Source organism: Condylura cristata, unplaced genomic scaffold (genome assembly GCF_000260355.1).
Source record: "Condylura cristata isolate star-nosed mole 26May11 unplaced genomic scaffold, ConCri1.0 scaffold00013, whole genome shotgun sequence".
NCBI lineage: Eukaryota > Metazoa > Chordata > Mammalia > Eulipotyphla > Talpidae > Condylura > Condylura cristata.
Window position 1 is genome coordinate 32519004 of NW_004567114.1, and position 24450 is coordinate 32543453.

Genomic DNA, 24450 nt, shown 5'->3' on the forward strand with positions numbered 1-24450 from the left:
TGAGTAAACTTTGGCAGAAATAACCCTATAAAGCAAAATACTGGTGAGCAGACACCAAAGTTTTTTAAAAAAGAAAAGTTCAAACACACAAGGAATAGAATAAATCAAAGATTATACTTCTACCTTAAATTTAGAAAAAGAAGGTTTTCCATAGTTGGAGGAAAAAACTGCCAACACCAATAAATAATAAATGCTTTTGCTAAAATTAAGCAACATCTTTCTGAAACACAAGTCACCTTGAAAACCAAAACCAACAGATAATGTTTAAGATGAAGCAGCACTTAGAAATCTCCCCCTAGCTTCATCCTATCCAGAGGCTTGTGGATGAACATCAAAAACAAGCTATAACCCAAAGCGCTTCATTTCATCAACTTGTTGAGCAGGAATTATTATTAGCAGAACTGATCAAAAGATAACTGCAAAGAAAAAGACTGTAAAGTGGAACCTAAAAAAAAAAACAATAATAATAATAATAATAAAATAAAGTGAAGCCCAAGTATCTGAGAAGACAGAGAAGCTATGGACACAGAAGAAATACATGTGGAAGGCTGATGCATTTCTGAGTTTCCAGAGTTCCCGCAGCTTCTGTCTTTAAGAGAAAAATAAAATCCTCAAACTTTTCCCAAAATACCCAAGCAACTGGTCTTAATGGAAGTTTAAGGAATCCTAAATTGCTTTTCAGTAATTCTCAACCTAAGAGCACATTTATATTTGGGAAGGTCTTTTTCTTTTTTAACACCAATGTTTGGGCCCCCTAATTCAGAATTATCAGAATTCCTGGATATGGAACCAAAGCACTTTAATGCTCCCAGTAGTTCAAATGAGCAACAAAGGCTGAGATCTACTAAGTAACCTAGAAAAATACTAAGAAAAGTTAAGAGTGACTGTAGTTACTCTGTGTTTGCACTTCAGTGGCAACAGAAAAATTTTCAAGGAGGTTCATTATTATTATTATTATTATTATTTTGGCTAATATTGGGCACCCTTACTCTCATATAGTTACCCTAAGTGTAAGACGCTTAAATCCTACAAGACAGTGAACACATTCCATTTCTAAAATAATTATCTGGTGCCAAGCACTGTGTGTGCACCATCCCAATATTATCAATAATTTCCATTACCCTGTAAAATAAGTATTAAACCCATTGCCTAGGTAAACATGGAGGAGGAGTTTAATATGCTCCCCACCACAGAGCAGAGGTAAAGAAATACATCAGAACTTACATGTGCTTGATTACAAGGTCATGCTTTTTCTCTCTTTTTAACTTTATATATTTAAGCTGTGAAAGACAATAAGTCACATTTCATTATAATAAGGTATATCGAAATTAATCTCACTCATACTTTTTTCTGATACAACTGAAATTCAATGCATGGTAGTTGCAGTCATTTTAACCACTACCACTTAGTTTTTCTATCATCTAAGCACTAAATCCTTTTTCATGGAGACAAAGTTAGCAGTTTCTTGTTCATCTTTCCAAAGATGTTTAATATACGCTTGAGCAAATATATGTATGTATGTGTTATGTGCATACTTCATATATTTGGATTCATCCTTCACCTCTTTTTAAAAAATGCTTGCATGAGTCACATGCCTTTTTTGCATGTGTATTCATTTCAACAATACATCTCAGAGTTAATTCCACATCAATACACAATTGTAAATTCTTTTTTGTACTACACAGTATTCCAAGGCACAGACAGAAACAACACTTTGAAAATCAATGCCTTGCAGATAGGATTTCAATTGCTTTCAATTAATTGCTGAGGTTATACTGGAATGAATAACCTTGAGCAACAAAACTTCATAACCATATAAAGATAATTATATCTCTGTAATAAGTTCTTAAGTGTCAAAAGCCAGGCCCTTTCCACTATTCCATGCTGTCTCAGGAATCTAAGAAATAATTCATAGCCAGACTTGTGGTGATTTATATTTAATTACTTTATTGAAAAATCTTATTTAAATACCCAAATTAAACTTTTATTATAATAAAACTCACTTTTCTGAGTATGCTCAAAGACCAGATAGTCTGAGAGATGATTTTCCACCAGAGAAATAGGACTTCACAGTTGCCGTACCAGTGATGTGCAGGTTTTCCCTGACCAATCAGAAGGTATCTGCTGCTGAGGACTCTGGGTCCCCCTGGACGGTGCTGATGCTCGGAGACTGAGAGCAGTCCTCCAGGTTGGCTGAGGGCAGTGTCACGGACATCTTAGCAGGAAGCGTCTGCGAAGTGAAGAACGGTACGGCTTTACCACCTGTGAAAGGAGCAGCTCATTTAGCCAAATAAGCACGTCTTAATATCTATGTGCTTTGTGCTTTTCTAAATAACATAGGGGACAAAATCAAGATTGCATATGGGGTAATGCCTCTATGCAAGATGCTCAGAACTTGTCTTCCTTTCCATTCTCACCTCAGATAATTAGAGAAATTTTATTTTTTAAAAAGATTTATTTAGTTAGTTATGCATACAAGAACTGCGGTACAGGCTGAGGTGTGGGAGGTTGAGAAGGTTCTCTAGAGACAGCATGAGGAGCAGAAGAAGCAGATCTACTGAAATACACTGCTGAGGGGAGCAGCAGGCGAGACAGGGTCTGTACCATGTGGGTCACCTCCCTGGCTGGAGATCAAGCTCATGGTGTAGTGGCTGCAGGAAGCTTCCTGGTGCTGTGCTTTAACCCCTTACACCACCAGAAAGGGTCCCAATTAGAAACATTTAAAAGCATATGTTCTGATCTGAAAGTCTACACCCTTCCTCTCCTCTCCCCCCCCCCAAATCCATATGTTGAAATTCTAATCCCTGATGTGATGGTTTTAAAAGGGGTGGGGTCTTTAGGAGGTAGTTAGGTTATCACAAGTGTACCCATCATGAATGGAAAGAGCCTTGATACAAGAGGCCCAGGAGAGCTTGCTAGCCCTTTGCACCATGGGAGGACAGTAGGAGATGGCACTGGCTATGGAACCAGGAAGAGGTGCCTTGACCTTAGATTTCCAAATTACAGAATTATTATATATTTCTGTTGTTTATAAGATACCCATTCTGAAGTATTTTGTTATAGCAGCCTGAATAGATTAATACAGTTTGCAAGTCCAAATGATAAATGCTAGGTAAAACTGAGGCGAGGTAAGAGCCTAGTCTATGAAATTACCTCTTCCTACTAGCTCTTGTGACTTTGGGCAAGTTATTTTACTACTCATCTTTGCAGTCCTCCTGTATTAATGGGCTAATACTACACTACTTCTCTTCCAGAGTGCAAAGAGGACATAATAATACCAGTACAAATTTCAACATCAGAGCTTAGAATTTAGTTAAGTGCTCAAAAAGTTACCATTACCACTAAAAAAATCACTACTATTACTATTATCATCAGGTAAAAAGCCAAAGGCCAATAAAAACCACACAGGAATAATCTTAAAACAAATGTTGACTGCTAAGTTTTTCCTATAAGAGGAACTTGTTTGCTATAAGCAATAAGATATGAGCCAGGTAAAACATTTGAAAAAAATATTTGAAGTGAAAAGTCAAAAGACTTCATTCTTCCTCCTACCCCTAAAACAATAAGCCTTTAATTCAGATCATATCATGAATGCTTGTTTACCAAGGGCCTAAAGGTACTGTTAACAGAACTCACATAAAAGGAGCAATGTCAAAGGAAAAAATATTGAAGTGGTCATTCAAATGTCATTGACATTTGAGTTTGGAAAGTATTTTTCTTAGTAAAATAGACTTTTCTTCCAATATTATCTTTAGACTTAACCAAATGTGGAGGGAATTTCACTCCATGGATTGAGAGTAGTGGACATAACTGAGAAGCTGGTTGGTAGCAAAAGGAAGATAGTTTGGGATAAAGAATTCATTAATATGTTAAAACAAAATAAAACAAAACCCAGAGTTGACAATGTATCTGCATATGCTCTAACTCACGCCTTTAGGTTTAAAGCACATGCCTAAGATGAGAGGTGTGGATCCATGCCTCCAAACCACATACAGCATTATAAAACAATGTTGCCTCAATTTAAAGTAGAATATAAATTACTACCTCATACCATAAACAAAAACCAACTCAAAATGTATAAGAGACCTGAATGTAAGACCCAAACCCATAAAATACATAGAAAAAAAACCGGTACAACAATCCATGACTTCTCAGAAATATGTTCAAGGACTCAACCAGAAGCAAAGAAAATGAGAAAAAGGAAACAGCTGGGACTACCTCAAACTAAAAAGTTTCTGTACAGCAAGAGACATTAACCAAAACGAACAGACAACCCACACAGTTCAACAAAAACAAACAACCCAATTTAAAAAAAAATAGGCAGAAGAACTAAAAAGACACCTTTCTGATGAGAATGACCCATATTAAAAAAACTGGCAGAAAAAAATGCTGGTGAGGATATGGAGAAAAAGGAACCCTCTTTACACTGCTAGTGGGAATGCAAACTAGTCCAACCACTATGAAAAGCTGTGTAGATGTTCCTCAGGTTACTAAAAATGGATCTACCACATGACCTAGCAATTCCATTCCTACGAATCTACTCAAAGGACACAAACACATCAATTTGAAAGGAAACTTTCAAAACACTCCTGTTTATTACAGCATTATTTACAATAATAGCTTAGATATGGACACGACCTAGATGCCCAAAAACATATATTCAGGTCAAGATGACATGGTATACACACACACACATACACACACACAAAGAAATACTACTCAGCAATCAAAAAGATAAACTTATGCCATTCACAGCAACATCAATGGAGTTATTACTGGAAAGGATTATGCCCAGTGAAGTAAGTCAGAAGTAAAAAGAAAAATATTGAATGGTTTCTTTTATAGGAGGAATATAGGGAAACCAAGCAAAGGGTCAAAAAAAACCCACAAAACGTCAAAAGACTATCAGTACTATACCATTACTTTTTGTAATTTTTTAAAAAGGATTTATTTATTTTTGCATAGAAAAACTAGGCCAAAGGTACAGGGAGTGGGAGCATTCACCAGAGACAGAGTAGGGAGCAGAACAGGTGGATCTACTGAAATATACTGCTGAGGGGAGCAGCAGAGACAGGAGAGGTCTGCTGTGCCATGTGGGTCAGCTCTTTGGTCAGGGATTAAACTTAGTCCACAGCAGTGAGAACACTGAGACTTAACCCACAGCTCATCAGGGGTTAGATGCTTTATAAAAAAGGTAAAGTACAGGGCTTTCCCTGGTGGTGCAGCAGGCTAAAGCTCCACACTATATGAGTTTCTCAGAAGCCACTGTAGCACGAGTTCAATCCCCAGCCAGAGAGCTGACCTACATGGCGAGGCAAACCTTTGCTGACCACCTGCTGCTCCCCTCAGTAGTGTGTTCCAGTACATCTGCTTGTTCTGTTCCCCACTCTGTCACTGGTGAATCCTCTCACCCACCACAACTCTGGCCTGTACCCCAGTTCTGTGGGTATAAATAAATAAATCTTAAAAAAAAAAAAAAAAGCAAAGTACATAAAATTTAGTATCAATATAGCATACCATCTACTGTAATATGTCAATATGATATTTTACATATGAAAGTAATTCTATGTCAATTTAAGAAGAATTAATATTTCAAATAGGAAAAGCCTTTGAAATTTAGTTCTGTCAGGATGTGATTAAAAACTAAAATTAAGGGCCCTCCCTGGTGGCGCAGCGGGTTAAAGCACTGCACAAAGAAGCTTAAACCACTTCTGCATGAGTTCGATTCCCGCCTGCCCTGGAGGTGACCACATGGCGCGGCAGACCTCTCCTGACCCGCCCGCTGCTCCCCTCAGCAGTGTACTTCGTCGATCTGCCTGTTCTGTTCCCCACTCTGTCTTTGGTGAATCCTCTCACCCTCCGCATCTCTGACCTGTAACCCAGTTCTGTACGAATAAATAAATAAATCTTTAAAAAAAGAAAAAAAAACCTAAAATTAAGAAACAATAAGAAATACTATTTAAAAAAATCTTTTCAGGACATAAATATTACTCAAGTAGGCTGACATGTTACAAAGCCATGATACAGTGTATACAGAGTAACCAAGGATATAGCCAAGATCAAAGTTTACTTTGTGAATAAAGTAAAAACTAACATATGGTATAAGTAAGGCCAACAGTAAAATTGCTTTTTCAATTCATATAACAAATTCAATGCTACCATCCCCAAGAAGAAAATCAAAGAAAAAAAATCCATTTCTTGAATTACTTGCAAGTCCGCCAAATACTACACTGATACGAGCCTTCTTTTCTGTTAATTTCACAAAACTGCTTTATATTTGCCTTAATTTTCTATGTGCACTATTGCTTAAACTGCTCAATGCTATAGCAGGAATCTTAATTTTTTTTTTATCTCAAAGAAATTTCTAAACTCAAGGAACATTTTTATGCAGTTATTGTAAAGTAACATATTTTATAATTTATACAAAAGAATCAAAATTTTGCAAAGACCTTTTCCCCATTATCGCATTCTAACATTATTAACTTGAGAAGATGAAGGCAACAGATATTTAAAGTGGGTCTATTATTCACAAGCAAATGCTCACTAACTAAACTTCTATATAAGCTTTCTGTTAAAGCATAGATTTAAGATGGCACCAAGAGGACACACAGGCAAAAACAATTTGTCCTTATCCTCAAGAAGGGCATACCTAGTAGTGGAGATGGACATGTACAGGAATATTTAAGTTATACAGAAGTAGCAGTTGAGCTGGGACTTTAAAATGCGGAAGGCAGACCTCCCTAATGGCACAAGAGGTTAAGTGTAGCATTATGAAGCCATCCTCAGCTACTGCAGCATGAGTTTGATCTCCAGCCAGGAAGGTGACCCACCATGGCACAGCAGACTTCTCCTGTCTCACTGTGTATTGCACTTGATCTGCCTGTTCTGCTTTCCACTGTCTCTGGTGAATCCTCTCACCCCATTCCCCGTACCTCTGGCCTATACCCCAACTCTTGTATGCATAAATAAATAAATCTTTAAATGTTTGAAGGTAATGAAAGAGAGAAAAATAAAATAAAGTTAGAATGTTAAGGGAACTGAGTATTGTGATATCAAAATACTGACTGGCCAGGAAAGGCTGTAAAGGAAGGTCAGATTCTTCTGTACACAATGATGAGTCACAAAAGATTTTTTTTTAATTTATTTTCTTACAGCATTGTTCATTTTTGTGCAATATTTGATTTCTCCTTCAGGTGTAGATTTTTTAATAGAGGAGTAATGTGAGCAAATGTTATTTTAGAAAACAGAATTCTACAAAAAAAAAGGAATAAAGAAAAGAAAATAGAATTCTAATAACTATGTGGAAAGAAAGAAGAGTCCAGAGTAATGTATGGAAAGAGTTCATGAAGGAATGGATAATGCTTGACAGTGGAACTAGATTCAAATATTTTTGAAGGAAGCAGTACATCTAATTACGTATGGTTTTCATGACAGGTTTAGTAATCGAATAGGCAGTATAAAAACACAAACGAATCGGAGGTATAGAGAGCTGGGGAGATGGTGGGATCAGTTACATACTTGATAAATTGAATATCTGAAAGGTGTACTTTCCAGCACGCAACTGGAATCAAAGATGTAAGAGACAGAAAAGTAGTTTTAGAGATATACCAATAAACACAGATGTATTTGTGCAGTCTTCTCCACAGATAGAATGAGAACAAGAAAATAGTGATCACCCTCAGAGAGGAAACATATAAAATAACAAAAATGTGGGAAAATACAAAGCTATGGGAGCATAGGTAGGAAAAGACATAAGTAAAGTCAAATTAGAACTGATTTTCAAAATCAGGAGTCTTTATAATTTGTCATATTCATAATTGGTGGATCTAAGACTATAACTCACTACTCTTTACACTATATGAAATACTTTAATTACCCCAAATTAAGATGTATTAATTTTCAAGGTGGTTGAGCACAAGTAGTGGTTATGTAATGGTAGGGACAGCTGAAGCAAGGAGAAGCGACATTTTCAAGCTAAAGTCCCTTTATGATAGGTTAAATCTAGGGTCCAAATGAGTCCTTTTGTTCAGACATTTGGGGATGGTCCCATCCAGCCTGTAAGGGTGAGATTTCTGTGTGGGAAAGAAAATAGGACTAGGGAGAGGGAAGAGCTATCTCATCCATCCGTCCATCCCACAAATACCAACATAGTATGTGCCAGGTACCGTATTAGATTCTGGTGGTTCTAGCAGTGAGAGAGAGAGAGAAAAAAAAAAAAGATTTGATCACACTATGTCACATTCTGGTTGGGTGTGGGGCAGATGACAAGGAAATAAATCAGGAGGCAGCAGTGCTATAAAGCAAAGTATATGGGGTGTAGAGGGACAGGAGTGGTAAGAGACTGGGGAAGTTGTATTTCCTTAATCCCTAGTTTCCTCATCTATAAAGTAAACCATCTTCACAGATTTGTGAGCATTAAATGAGTCAGTACATATAAAGAGCCATGTCTAGTGATGGCACATAGAAAACACTCAAAGAGATGAGCTCTTACTTTTATGTAACTGGAAAGTTATTGTCCCAAAGCAATGGCCCATAGGATGAACTGCAAAGGACAGTTGTCTTTACAGAGAAGGATAAGAATGTTTCATTGAGAGGTACCAAGAATAAATGCTCAGGCCTCCAAATAGTTATGCTACTTCTGTCTTTAACTGTTATTTAAGCATTAAGAAAAAGATACCATTTCTGTAAAGGTGATTGTTAATATACATTTTGGGGAAAAAATTTTAAGTGTTCATTTACACAAGCTAAAGAGTCAGTTTCAGAACTTAAAAATTTAAGACTCGGAACTTTCTCTTCTTTTTTTAAAAAACATCACTTTGATTACTGTTAACAGGCAAAGAGTGTAACATTCATATCCAGTTATGGTCCTCACAGAGTTTAACTTCTTCTAAAGAAAAATATAATATCCTAATAAATCACCATTAAAACAAATACACCTATGTCAAATGCAGTTTGATGCTTTTACAGTTTGACTTTGTAAATTTCCTTAGTCATGTCATTACTCTATGATGTAATTGTTTCAACAGCTGTTTTCAGGTTTGTTTTCAAAAAAGAGGTTACTCCTTGTTTCCAGAGGTTTGTAGTACGTCATTTAATCTGGCACACATTTAAGCTGGGGATGCCAATGAGTAGGAAGGACCATGTATTTGAATCTTCCTAAGACATAATTAGAGATATTTTTCAAAATTCATTTTTTTGCTTTACAAATATTTAAATGTTATGCTTTCTGTTCTTGGATGTTAGATTTATAAACCTGAAGAAGAGAATAATTAAAATTAATTTATTTTAAGTAGTATATAGCATAATATTTTCATGTGCTTTTAAGACCTTGTCTGTATATTTACTTATTTTTTAAATATACATAACTTTCTAAAAGCTTTCAGGTTTAGATAATCCATTTCATCAGCAGCTTTTAGATTCTGATTCTAATCCTCAAACACTTGGTAACCCATTATTATATTTCTTATTTGCAAACTGAGAGGAATCCAAACAAAGCATTTTCTCCTAAAACAACCTGAGACAAGTAAAGAAGGGAAAATTTCCTTGGTAGCTCCATTAGAGTAGCACAGCATCTCAAATTCCTCATTCTGATTTAACTACACATGCCAAAAGCAACTTAAATGAATTTATGGTATTCTCCCATGAGATGATAAATGGATAGTAAAACAATAGTTGCTTGTATTAGGTTTTTCTACATGCAGATGATTTCTTATAAACTGCTATTTTAAAATAAAATTGAAGGAGGCCCTCCCTGGTGGTGCAGCGGGTTAAAGCACAGCACTGAGAATCTAAAGCCACTTCCTCATGAGTTCGATTCCCGCCTGCCCCAGAGGTGACCACATGGCGTGGCAGACCTCTCCTGACCCGCCCGCTGCTCCCCTCAGCAGTGTACTTCGTCGATCTGCCTGTTCTGCTCCCCATTCTGTCTCTGGTGAAGCCTCTCACCACCCCTGAGCCTCTGGCCTGTACCCCAGTTCTGTATGCACAAATAAATAAATCTTTAAAAATAAAAAAAAAATAAAATTAAAGGAAACAAAAATAATCATCTTGAAGCCAGGTACAGGGAGGTTCTTAACTCAGAATCCATGAAGAGGTGAATATTCTGTGTATCTGTGAATACTCTGAAATGTCATGCAAATTATTTTCATGTAAGTACAGTTTGGGAGGATAACAATGGGTAGCCACTGTTATCAGGGTTTAAAGAGTCTGTGGCCCCAAAGTATTTAAATATCATGGACTTAAAGGGCACCTTCAGTCCCATGGACAAGTGAAACACATTCTCTGAGCTGTTTTTCCAACAGTAGTGGTAAATAAGAGGAGTTTCTCTTAATTGTTGGTTGAAACTGAATTCTGCAAAGGAACTTAACTGTGTCACTTACCAAACTGTTCTGATTTGTTTATGCTGTCTGTCGCTTCCACTAGACAGTATATTTCTTAAGAGGTGGACTGGGACTTACAGTCTTTGTAATTGTGACAAGCACTTACTTACGGTTATCTTATCATCTTGTATCATCATCACTTCCTGGTGGCTCTGTTAAGAATGTGCTCCACCAGAACAGTCATTGTCTTACTCCTGCTTTCTACAAAGTTGTAGCATAATGCTACAAACCTCAAAATGATGCCAGTGAATTCTGAGATGAATGCTGAGCCAAAGAATTTGTTTCTACAGAATCTATTGTTCCTCATGGCTAACAGCTTGTTAGATGCATGCTGACCAGATCCTGTCTTTAAAATCAGCCCTGAGTTCCAGCAATGCAGTTGCTTCCCAGCTGTCTATGAAATACTACAGTATTTCAGCTGTGTTTTACTGAGTTCTTGAAGCATTTTTTCCTGCTTACCCCGGACTCATCTACTCAATTCTTTGTTTAAGCAGCTGCCCCACTGTCCTGCTGTATTTGATTCTCCTCACATAATTAACCCAGCCCTGCAGATTTTGCAACATCATAGCTTCAGTGCTTGAGAACAAGTACAACTACAAGTCTTGATGAAGAAGATATCTGGTCATTTGATGTTAAGTATAGAATACATTTTACTTGCCTGTGCTTTCCAGAATTAGTCATTATTAAACATTTTTTCCCTTTACTTTCATGTTTAAAAGGGTGATTTAAAATGTTACTACAATCTCTTCTCTAAATATGTTTTAGACTTATAACTCCTTAAGTTTACTATTGCTTCTGTTTTTTTAAATGAGTTGACAAATGCTTACTTTAAAATTTATAATTTGAGATAAAAATAAAGCAGTTCCTATAGAAAGAATAAATGTATCAGCACCTGTAAAAACAACTCCAATTCTTTTTCCTCTCAAAAGCAATAGTTAATGTGAAAGATTTGTTTCTTCTTATGCCAGGTTCCAGCTGCTTCACTTTGTTTAAAACTGACTTCAAAGTTTAAACACTGTCCTGTCCCAACAAATAACCTCCCAGACGGAATTATCTTGAGTACTATCCTCAGTGCTCTCAATGCCACACCTGCAGTCTTTTTATTCAAAATTTTCTAAACTTTCCGAAGGGGAATGATAGACCTTATTTTTGTCTCCTAACATGACTTTTGGACAACTGAGTTTAGTGCACAAGGGAATTATACACCTGAAGTCAGTTTATAGGTATTTTAGAAAGATGTAAAATTGGAATTAGTATCTTTACTGTACTGATTGTTATGAGAGAGAAATCATAAGGAAATAAGAAAGTTTGAACAGCTCCAAGTTCAACAATTTTTAAAGTAAAAAAAAAATCTTACCTGAAAATACAGATGCAAGGTATAGATTGGGCTCTATTTGTGTCCTATCAGTATCACCGGGTGAAGCTATGCCAAACAAAAATTTTGTCGTAAGAAAATAAGTTGAGCTTAGAAATAATAATGATTCATTTCTATTCACTAGAGAGAACACAAGCCAAATGTACTCCCACAGTTAACACTCATAAAACTGGGTAAACAGAAGCCTGATCTAGAGGAAATTAAACAGCTGAATTTTAATGACTGTCAATAGAAAAATATTTTATCTGATGGATTATTATCTTTATGCATCAAAGATGGGGAGGGGAAAGTAAAAGATAAGAGAGTCTGAAATTTTTATTTAAAAAATAAAAGAAACTTACAGTCTACATTTTTCTATGGTTAAGTTTTCACAGACTCATAGTTAAGGATTTCATCAATACAAAAGGAAGTTTAAAATTTCCCTTCTCCCCTAGGGCAGCCTGCGGAATCTTGCCCAACACAATCTATGTGAAACAACCCATAAATTTGTCAGAGTACTTAAAAGCATTGCATTGTTAAACCAAAGCCAAATTTTAATATTAAAATGAAATTGTCTGGAGAGAGAATTATGAAACAGACAAAAATTAAGTCAAAGTTAATCACAGTGCTCAGGCCAACAAAACACCTGGACACCTAAGGCATTAGCCCTGTTGCTGGCATGCTGTTGACCTGCACTCTGACACACTGGTTTTTGTTTGAACATTCTTAGGACAAAATGGTTGGGAAAATTTACAATGCAGTATAATTAGTATTTTCTAATTTTTCTGTGAGATAAAAATGAGTCATTTCTCAACCTTCCTTTGTGCCAAAAAAATTTCCCATCGATTCATAAGATAATTAAATGAACACTATTTTAAACAAATACACACAGTTAATTAAGCAAAGCAATATATTCTCACTAATAACAAATATTCATGCTATACTACTGTTACTTCCATCTGTAGGGAAAAAATCTGTAATTAAATGCAATACAATCAATGAAGAAAAAAATTGAAGTTTAAATTTTTAAAAAATTGAAGTTTTTTAAAAAAATAGTTTTATAAGATTAATATTGTTGGGCAAGTACAAGTTATTTATAATATGGATAATCTGCAAATAGACCAAAATGGAACATATGACTTCAATATTATTCTTCAAAAATCTTTAAATGCTTTAAAAATGCTTACTAGAATAATATAATTTGATGCTCTCTATGTTCACTTCTAACTCTACTGCTAAGTTGCTAAGAGTTTTAGAGAACTTATTGCTCAGCCCCTCTAGCTGATTAGAGCTAGCTTCAGCAGTGAGCACCTATGTAGTACAAAGACAGAAATAAACTACCACCACCACCACCATGGCCTCTTCCATTGAATAACCATTTGTTTGCAGAACACTTAAGTGGCCATCTCAGCTAAAGCAGTTGCCTTGAAACCCAGAATTCAAACGTATCTATTGTGTTATGTTAAGAAATACACAGCAGCACCCCTTTCTGTACTAAACAAAACTGGGTGGAAAGAAAAGAAAAAGAAAACTTAAGTTGAGCTAAGGTTCATTAAACTTTTAATAACTTGTGTGTGTCCATCACTACTATCATAGGTCTAGTAGCACAGCAATATACATAGCAGGCCATTGTCTCAATTCACTTTAATTGGAAAGGCAAAACTACACACAGAGATTGGCAACAGTGTGTAAATCTTCCAATTAATGCTCCTACTCCTATCTAAAATATAAGGAGTTTTGAGGGCCAATAGCTGATTGAACTCTCTTTTAATATTATGTGACTTCCACCTACTGGTATCTTACTGCTAAACACAAATTCTTCTATTCATAGTACTTTTTTTTTTCTTCTTCTTGCTGTAATGTGCTTTTTTTATTCTCTGTAAGAAGATGCCATGTAGTATACTCGGATGACTGGCAAAAGGAGTTGTAGAATATTTTCTAAATCAGTGATTTTCAACAGTGAGCTGTGGTGAAGATGAGGGAATGTTTGGGTAACTTTTGGGGTTTTGTTTCCAAATTAACAAGGGCTCCCTTCTACTCTGATAGGACCACACTCCAAAGAGCGTGTATCAGTCCTACAGGAGTTGTTGCCACATGAAACACCCTTCTAAACTCATAACTAATCCAAGTGTGAACTATATACTCTCCATTTACATGATAACAACAACAAAATAGAACATTATTTCCTAATATTCAGATTCTTTGCTCAATACAGCTTATTTCTGCCTTACAGAAAATTAATTTTAACTCAAAAATTATGTTTCATTACTCTAAACCAAAGCATACTTTAGTCATTTCTTTATAACCATCAAAGTTACACTATTAGTAAAAAAAAAAATCTCAACAGAAATAACACATAAAATCTGTTATTATATTAAAGATGTAACTTCAATAAATCACTTTACAGGCTGAAGTAAAATGACTGTAATAGCAGATCTTCGTAAATGTCAGGAAAATAAACTAAATAAACTAGTTCTTTCTATAAAGTTGCTCAAGAAATGTCCACCTGATCAATTATTCCAAAACCTGTATAAATAAAGATACTGCTTCTGTTATCTTTTATAGATTATGTACATATAGCAAAAACCACACAGATTGAAGTTGTTACATGTTGTTGTTGCTGGTATAAACAAGTCTCTTCTATCAAAACTGGGGGAGAGGTTTGATTTCTGCAATGATTTCCCCAGCAGTGAAAAAAGTTACAGTGTCAATATCATGTCATTTATTCCATTAACAAGTAGCCACTTCATCATTCTCACTTTCTGGATGATGGGTTTTACTGGCAGGGTGTGTATTGTGCTCTGCAGGTGAGGATTAAAGTAGCAAACACAACCTGCAACACCATTCAAAAGTGCTTATCAAGTTTGATTATTACACTTCCTCATCCGGCTGCTCAGAACTGAAGAGATAATACTCATTGATATTTTAGTCAAAGGATCAGAAGGGAAAATTTCGAAGTAGCTGAAATATAAATTTCAATGGGAATTCTTAATGTTAACTAAAAGTTGAATCAAAAATTACCAAGGAATATAATTTACCCTTTATCAAAACAAATGTGTTGATATGAAGATGCTTTAAAATATCACAAAATAAAAAACAAGTAAACTTAGATTTGGAAGTAGAATCCTAGGCTGAGAAAGCAGGGATTCTGCTGAAAGAGCTTTAAGTGAGGGTACACAGCAGGTACTGGGGTTGTACCCCACTACGCTATGCTTCTTCCAAACACTAAAACTTTTACTTTGTGTTTTAACAGCCTTCAAAATCCTTTGTAGCTGATTGATGTCAATTTGAAAGTAAGCATGTTGCAGTATTTCAAAAAGTAGTATTATTTGAAATTTTTATTGAAGTAACATTTGGTTCTACCATTACATAATGCTATACATTCAGTTATATAGCATTATAGAGCATTGGTATGTACTATGTTTGCTATTAAAAGTCTATTTGTTATCTTGCACCATCTATTTGACCCTTTTTACCAGATTTACCCACCTGCTGCCCCCTTTCTCCAGTAAACAGCTGTCAGTTCTGTTCTAAGAGAACTCATATTTTTTCTTTATCTTCCACACATGAATAAAATCAGAGTGTTTATCTTTCTTCTTCAGACTATTTCACTTAGCATAACACCCTCTAGGTCCATCCATGGTGTTGCAAATGATAGGATTTCATCTTTTTTTTATAGCTGAAAGCATTTTGTTGTGTATATATACCACATCTTTATCCAATCGCCTAACAATAGGCAAATAAGTTCCTCCCAACATTACTGTGAATAATGCTGCCATAAACATGGAGGAGGCATGTACTTCCTCAAATTAGTGTTTTCATATTCCTTGGGTAAATGCTCAAAAGTAGCATAACTGGATAGTATGGAATTTCCATTTTTAATTTCCTGAGGAATCGCCATACTGTTTTCCATAATGGCTGCACCAATTTACATTCTGGATTTTATAATGATTGTATTCTTGTATTTAAAAAAAATATTATTTTGGTTTGAAAGTTTACCTGCTGCTCTCTACTGCTACCTCTAAAAAGAGTCACTAGTATAGTAATACGTAAATCTTAATATTTCTTTATATATACAGTGTACTCTAGAGATGTGAACTGCAAGATAAGACTATAAAGACAAAGGTTCCTATATCATGAACTTTTTAACCTGCAAAACAAGAATTCTTATATGGGTGATGTCCACAATTTTAACAAAATTGAATAAGGAGAAATTCAAAAGTAATACTATCATAACATCTGAATCTTTTATATTATCTTAAATTCACTAGATGGGGAAAAAAAGAGTATCAGAGTAGTTAAAAAGCTAGCAATTTTCAGATAAATAATTTGGTCATATCCTCCAAATTAAGTTACTTATTAACTGCATATCTAAGAGACATACTACTCTCTAATAATAGCATTTTCAGAAATAGTTTCATGACAGTATAAATGTTTATAACCAAGTGTCAAGAAGCTGACTGGTCAAATCAGAAAATGATGACCCAAACCTATCCTGAATGCATCCGTGATATATTTGAATACTGTACATTTAATTATCAAAGCTCAGTGCTTAAATGTATAGTTGTGTGGTATTATGACAAAGAGCATTCCTCCCTTCTATGTCTCCCCCCTTTTAGGTTTAGGAATGTCTAGAGGGACAGTTCAATATTAAAATTTGGTTGAAAACTGAGAGACTCAATGTTTTAGCAGACAACTTTATCTACAATGCACTTCCTGTTGAACAGCCTGAGAAACAGATACCCAAACAAATTCCTCTCAGATAACTCCTTTGTTAAAGCATACAATAATGGTTTGAAACCTAAAAAACCTTTAAAATTATAGTAGATTTGCCTTGTGAAAGAAGTCGCACATGTTGTATGATTACATTTATTTAAAGCAAAAAGAAAGGTACTATTTCATGCTATTAGAAGTCATACTAGCAGTTATCCTATCTGGTGACAGACTGAAAGGGAACATAAGGGGTTGACTTAAGGGGTCCTGACAGTATTTTGTTTCTTGAGCTGGATATAGGTTATCCAGTTTTTGAAAATTCTTTAAGCGATGTGTATTATTTTTGAATGGATATTATTTTTCATTAAAAAATAAATTTGAAAAAAATCAACAGATTATTATAAGGTCACTCCTTTGTAGTTTTAAACTGCCATATTATAACTGATATAGCCATATTATAAACTCACCAGTAGCCTTTAACACAAAGTGAATAGTTCCTGAGAGGTCAAAAGCCTTACTGCTGACTACAAAGACAAATTCTCTTGGATTTCTTTTCTTAAAATCTTGAGCTACAAGTAAGTTAAAATTACTCAGAAACAGGTCAGTTTATGTTGCTTTAGGTTGAGTCTCAGAAGACTTAACTGTTTCAAATACTTGATGCTCTGTGATAGCCACCCAATTTAATTAAAAACACAAACTCAGCTCATTTTAACTGACCGTGAGTGTATTTCTAAAATATTAATTTGCTCTTTAAAAGCCATTTATTTATGTTTGGTATAGAAAAAAAGTCTGCTATTTCAGCTATTGTCTGCAAAGCAATGGCATCATAATATCTACATTTAACCTCAACTACAACACTTACTCAACAATGACACCAAGAAGTTTAATTACACCAAGGTCAGATGTTAGAGAAGATTGCTATAATAACATTATTATAAGTGAAGTTTGATAGGTAGGGAAGCTGTGGCAAAGGTATTCAACCTAAGTATCTCTCTAAGCTATACACGGAAAATCTAAGTTTGGCAAGATCTCAGCAGTTTCTGAGATGGCAAGTCTTCCTAAATATGAAAACTTCTCTCAGATTATGTCTATGACTATCACTAAAAAGGTACACTATATTAGTGCAGCCTTTACAGTGGGCTTTTCCATATCTAGCCATTCCTAACTAAATTTGGAAACAAAAATTAAATGTGACATAGTGACCAGTTCTTTTTCCCCAAGGCCAGACTTGGTAACTCCTGAAAAAAAGTGAAAGAATGAAAAATGAGCTTTCAAACACAGGAAGCCACTAGAAAATAAGAACAACACTCTTCCATATCCTAAAATTAGACCTTTAAAGATTTTCTGTTGAACAGTATGTTTTGGGGTGAGGGAGCGGGAGGGGAGGGTGGATTTCTGTTCACTGTATACATGACACCAATGGGAATAAGGGCCAGTCCAAGTTCTCCGTTACCATTACTCTGTGTAATAGTTCCAAGCTGTGAGGCACAGCTGTATAGGCCCTGCCAGCAAGGCCATCGCAGCAGTGCTTTGATAGCGTGGGGCCCTGAAGTGTCAGGATATAGAGAAGGCAGCAGTTGTTGGCTGTGAAAACAGTCTGATACAAACCAGATGGGAACTTACTAGATGGGCAACACAAAGGAAAACAATTGGCTCATTCAACAAAGTCAGGCCCCTGCCCCAGAGAATTCACAGAAGACAATAACAGTCACCCAGAGTTGATGCAAACAAGAAACAGCCGTGTGGTTACAGTTTAAAGAATTGTTTTTCCTCAGTCTAAACAAAGTTTTGATTTCTAATTCTGAGTTCATTAATTGTAGTTTGTTGTACAGGCCTTTTTGCCAAGTTCAAATATTTCATTTATAAACATATACTTTTTTTGTGACACCAAAAGAAATATATGGGGACATAGAATCTAATTTTGTGCTGCTTCCTGTAAAACGCTATGAACACAGGCTAAGCTGCTTCAGGAAATTAGCAAATTTATAAAATGATTGATCATGCTGACACAGTAATTAGAAAACATCCAACATAATATTTCCAGGACTTCCTAAGTCTGATTGTTTCAATGTAGAGAATGACATGAGAGGCAGTAATTATAAGGCTCTCAGAACTACATTTCTACCTAAATGATTTTTTTTCTGACTCCATTAGATGGAACAGCATTATTACAACTATATCAACATGAAAAAGTACCAGTGTTCTCTATAACCTTGACTGTGCAAGGCTCATCATACAAAAAGTACCTGTCCTTTCTGAGTTGACGTTGTTTAACATAGATTTTTAAGTACTTGTAAACAATTACTTGCTTAAAGATCTTGTTGGTATGCACTGCACAATATTTATATTTAGATTTGTTTTAATATTTTAAAGACAGTCAAAAACTTTCTAGCTTAAAATAATTCACAGGTAATTGCATAGTTATAAATTACTGCAAATTTATAACTACGCTACACCCAAGAATATCTTACATTTATAATTGCTATTTTTAGGTGATGGAAAAGGGGCCATTAAGGAAACAAAGTAGCATTTTTCTTGAACAATGATAAGTGATAAAGTTTTGTTTCAGGTATCTAATAATAAAAATAATAATTAGGTTTCCTAAGAAAGATGTTTATCTGCAGAATTATGAAAATTATTGATTTTTAATTGGATACTACTAGAAATGCACTAGACATGGACACTACTTTTGAAGTAAATAAGACAATACCATTAAAAATATTTTGCTTTTTATTTGTAAATAATTTCAAGGGTGCATAAAATTTGCAAGAATAAAGAACCGAACCCACATATACCATTTACTCAGTTCACAAATACTAACATTTTCCCAACATTTTTTAAGGTTGTACTACATTTCCTCATGATGACACTCAGGTTATACATTCCTTAGTATATAGAGGGGATGTTGTAAACCTGTTCAGAAACCTGGGAATACACAATATTCATCTGCCTCTCTGAAGTAATAGTAATTTTCATTGCCTGATTACTAGCTTGTTTTCCTTTTTAAAATAGTGAACCAATCTGTGAAGTAACATTTTTTAGACTAAATCAGAATTTCCCTTTTAAGCATTCACTAATGATTCTTGCCTGATTTAGCCTTTTCTAGATGATCACAATATTGCCTTTCCAACATTATTACTCACTCTCCATTTGCTGGCTGACACCTGACATTTTTCATAAACCCTTTATTTTTTTCAGAGCACTCATCTTAAATTCTTGCAAATTTATTGCTTTGTTTTTAACTTACTGTACACACATAGCAGATTTCAGGTAGTATGTAAGCTTCTAACCAAGGATTTCTCCTGTTATGTTGAGCACAGTATAGCCAAGATTTTAAACAGTGCCTGCCACGTAGCAATGACAAGTGTGAATTAGTGAATGAATGAAAAACAACAAAAAAAAACATCGGCACTATCTCTGCAATAAATAGGTGGGAGAATAGTGCTACCTAATTCATCTGATCCAATAAACATTTACAGGAACCATTACTTAAGATACTGTGCTAGAGAGAAGGTGGTACAGTCATGAATAAAATGAGCCAATATCTTAAAGAAATTTTCTTCCTAGAGAGCAAGAAAAGCTATAAGAAAGTCACCATACAAGGTGTGCTACAAGAGCTAAAGGTGAAGTATCTACCAAATGGTATGGACTCTTTGATGACAGAAGAGACAGAGAATGTTTGTTTCTGACACAGGGAAGAGAGGTAGAATCAGAAACCAGGGAAAGGGACAGTTCCAAGTGGGATGAGAAAGTTATTGTTAGGGTAGGGGTGGGCAGGAGTTTAGAGGAAACTGGCAATAGTAGTGGGATTGAAAAGGAATAGACTTAAACTGTGTAGTTATAGTGACTTTAAGTCCCATCCTCCATTCTGTACAAGAGTTCAAGTGATCTTTTTTTACTATACTCACTCCCTGTCCTTCTTCATCTTCTTTCCCATCTGAGTAACACCCTAATTTTGTTCTTTCCCCTCCTACCCTTTTCCCTTTCTCTTCTGAGTCCCATTTACCCCTACATCTCCCCCTCCTATTTCCTTTCTTTCTCTGAACAGATCTTTCTTCTATAAGGACATTATCTCTCTTTCACATTGTCAAGAATAGAAATGAGATGGGTCTAAGGTATATATAGAAGAGTTACCTTTGCGAAGAAAAAACTTTTACTTTTACCCAAAAGGAAAAAAGTGAGTAGAACTTTAGTGTGTAGAACCACAAAAAGTTGGGACAAGTATAGCTATAAGTGTCCACATTTGAAAAGGCAGAACTTACAAAAAGAAAAAACAGAATAGAGGGGATAAAGCTGGGACTAGGAGTTTGGGGAAAAAGGTTAAAGTAGGCACTTTCTGGGAGCTAACTAAGACCAATATGAAATTTAATTACTGGGGCTTGGCAAAAGACCAGTTTAAACCCTACACTACAAGTATGCTGGCAAGCTATAATTGCACCATCTTCCAGCAGGACTTCATGACCAGGGAACAAAATCAGGACCCTTGAAAAAAAACAGGAGTAATTTAGAATGTGGATTAGTGTAGATCAAAGAGACCTGGAAGTCTTGGATGGTATTAAGTCAGTAGGTAAGTGGGTAACCATATGTGTCAGGTCCCAATAACAGCTAGACAAAAGAAGTAAGTATTCTGAATAAAGTATTCACCAGCAGAGGTGATAGAAAGAATATGTGACTGAAGGGTCTCCATTTAACTGATGCACTAGAACCTCACATACATGCTCCACTATCCTACTACCCCTGGCAGGACATGGCTTCTAAGAGCTGCTATCAGCCTTAGACATATGAATTACATGGGAAGAAATAGAGCATTTAATTTATCAATGTCATTTTCTGTAGCAATAGACAATCTTTAAAATTTTCCTACTTACAATTTGCTTTGAGTGATTTTTATAAAGCTGCCTGTGTTAAGCCTACCTAGGTGATATTGGCATTTTGTTTAGAGTAAAGATAGTAGAAAAAGCTGAGCCCAAAGACAAAGATTTGGGGGCATTTTACATAAATAAAATTTACATAACATGAACAAGAGCAATGATAGTACTGGAGGAAAGCAAAAGTATTATTTATTAAAAGTATTAACTTTCTGCATAATAAAATATGTAAGTACAATGAAAATAATGTTTGCCAAGAATATATGAAAGACAAGTACTATAGATGACAATGAAACTGTTTTTTACCTTTTGCCGCTAGTTACAGAATTTTATTTTCTAAGAAAATTAATCACGTTTAAAACCTTCATGGATGCCCATACTACTCAGCTAAATCCTTATCTGTAATCATGATGACACAGTTTGTACATCATTGTTGAATTCTTGAGTATCAGTTTCTCTCTTGCATTTAGACATGATCTAATATAGCGCACTAAAACTCACTTGAAGATCGGATTATAGTTTGGAAAGCACCCGAATAACACTTTATTTAGTGTCCAACATGCAAATCAATGACAATTTTTGAAGAAGAATCCAAGGTTTTAAAATAAATGTCTTATATACATACTACACACACATGTTCAAAGTCAATTTATTCCCTAATCCTGTACAGAACATGTATCATCTCTAGTACCTTCTCATAAATATCTTTAGGCTCAGGAACAATACAGGTCCAATTTCTATCTGTTAAAGGAGAACTGACTGGGACATGAGTATTCAAAAAGCAAAGGTTCTGTAGAGACATATATATTATGTATCAGGTCCTATTTTAACGACATGCCTTTAATCACCCTCTCAACTGAATGGAAGGGGCACTATATTACAGTTGACAAAAGCACAGTATCTTGTACATGTTCACCAGCTAGTGAACAGCAGAGCTAGGATTTAAACCCAGGTAGACTAACTCTGGAATACACAGTCTATGTTGTAGTGTTTCTAATTCTACAATAGAATGGAGGTTACCAAGAATATCTGGAGTCTTTAAAAAGTCTCACAAAGAGCAGTCCTTCTCCTGCATCAGAATGAGTTGGTGTACTAATTTAACATTTAAATTACCTGGATCTATCTCAGGCAAACAAACAGTATGTTAGGGTGCAGTCTGAGACATACATTTAAAAATTAATATTCTAGGAAATTCTTATGTCTGTTACAGTTTGAGACATATTTTATTAAAAACTAACAATCAGGCCTTCCCTCATGGCGTAGTGAGTTAATGCAGCACTAAGAAGCTAAAGCCACTTTAGCATGAGTTCAACCGGCCCCAGGAGGTGACCACATGGAGCGGCAGACATCTCCTGACAGGCCCGCTGCTCCCCTCAGCAATGTACTTCTTCGATCTGCCTGTTCTGCTCCCCACACTGTCTCTGGTGAATCATCTCACCACCCTTACACCTCTGGCCTGTACCCCAGTTCTGTATCCATAAATAAATCTTAAAAAAAAAAAAAACAACTAACAATCATCAGAAGTTTATCCACAAGTGTAAGTCTGTATAACATCTCTGTTCTAATTCATCCTGAATTGAAATAATCATTTCTCTTTTATTTATAGTATATGAAAAAAGTGGCTGGAACTAGGCCAACTATATTTATCATTTACCTATATAAATTTTAGCTTACATTAAATAGGAATCACTAAAAGTTTTAAGTAAGCTTTATGTTGATTAGAAGAACAGTACTTATAATACATTAGCTTGTAATTATAGCTAGATTTTATTTGAAGGGAAGACAGAGTTACATTGTAGTAGAAATATTACTCAACTATGTAGACCAGATGCTACCATTAATCAGAATAGTGGCATTTGGTTCTACTGAACTGGGAATGGTTCCTCTGCTCAAGACTTAAGTAACTATCTCATTGATACTAAAATACAAACATTATCAAAGAAATGCGTCTATAAATATATATGTAATGTGTGTATACATACATGTGTGTAACATACACACGGTAGAATGTTATTCAGATTTAAGAAAGGAGGAAATTCTTTCATTTCTAACAACACTGATGAATCTTGAAGACATTATACTAAGAGCAGTTAGAGAGAAAGACAAATGCTGTATGACTTCATTTATGTATGGAATCTAAAAAAAACAAAGCAAACAAACAAAAGTCACAAGCTCCTGGATACAGAGACCAGTTTGTTAGTTATCAAAGGGCAGTTTGAGAGGAGTATGGTAAAATGGATGAAGGTGGTCCAAAGGTACAAACTTCTAGCTAAAAACTAAGTCCTGTATGTGCGATATACAGTATAGTGACTATAGTTAATAACGTATTTTGTATGGTATACTTGAAAATGGTTAAGAGTAATTTTGTAAAAGTCCTCCTAAAAGTTCACAAGAAAAAAATTTTACCTATGTATGGTATGAATGTTAACAGACTTACTGAGATAATGTGATTCACAATTATATATATAAATATCAAATCACTATGTTATATAACTAAAGTAAATGCTATATATTAATAAAAATAAAAAGATACTATTATCAAATCCACATTTACTTCTAGGATTATTTTGAAAATTACTTTTTAATGAATGTTGATAAAAAAGACTACATTTATTTAAGAGTTTAAATTCTATTTTACATCAATTTGGTTTCTATAAAAAAACCATAAACGCTTTAAAGCCAGGTTTCAGGAAATCTGGCTAAGAATAATCAAAGGGTTATAGAAGTTTTCAGAATGTTGGCAATTCTTCAAAAACAATTCTGGTGTACACTTAGGTAAGATGTGTTTAATGTCAAATAGACTTGAGAAAGCACTAAGCTCGCCATATATAATATGTAATCAATTTTATAACAATAAAAATTAAACAATACCCCAATTAAAATACTACTACATACAAAAGGAAATTACTTATAGCACCAAGTTAACATGTATGAAAATGCTTGAATAATTTTCAGTGTCTTTATAGTTTCATGTCAATTTTTGATGTATTTTGCTCAGTCTGAAATAATTTTGTTAAAAACTCACTCATTAGCCAGGAGAATTTTTTCTCACATGGATTATGTCCATATGTTCATCCAATCATCCTCACATACACACACACAAAATACATAAGAAATGCATATACATAAAAAAAGC

General features: G+C 34.9%; 1 protein-coding gene across 7 annotated transcripts in view; it reads right to left on the reverse strand.

Annotated features, from left to right (window-relative positions):
* Positions 1-934: 934 nt before the first annotated feature.
* KIAA0586 (KIAA0586 ortholog) overlaps positions 935-24450 on the reverse strand; it is a 96845-nt gene continuing 73329 nt past the window's right edge. For 3 of the 7 annotated variants that reach the window (XM_012724664.1, XM_012724666.1, XM_012724663.1), the window contains exons 31-32: positions 11737-11802; positions 1934-2262 (exon numbers count right to left, since the gene is read on the reverse strand). In XM_012724664.1, the coding sequence (XP_012580118.1) occupies positions 2111-2262; positions 11737-11802 (218 nt within the window). In that variant the 3' untranslated portion in view covers positions 1934-2110. Of the gene's footprint in view, positions 1281-1933; positions 2263-11736; positions 11803-24450 lie in introns of those variants that run through there. The other 4 variants (XR_001145417.1, XM_012724667.1, XM_012724665.1 and 1 more) reach the window with 4 other exon arrangements.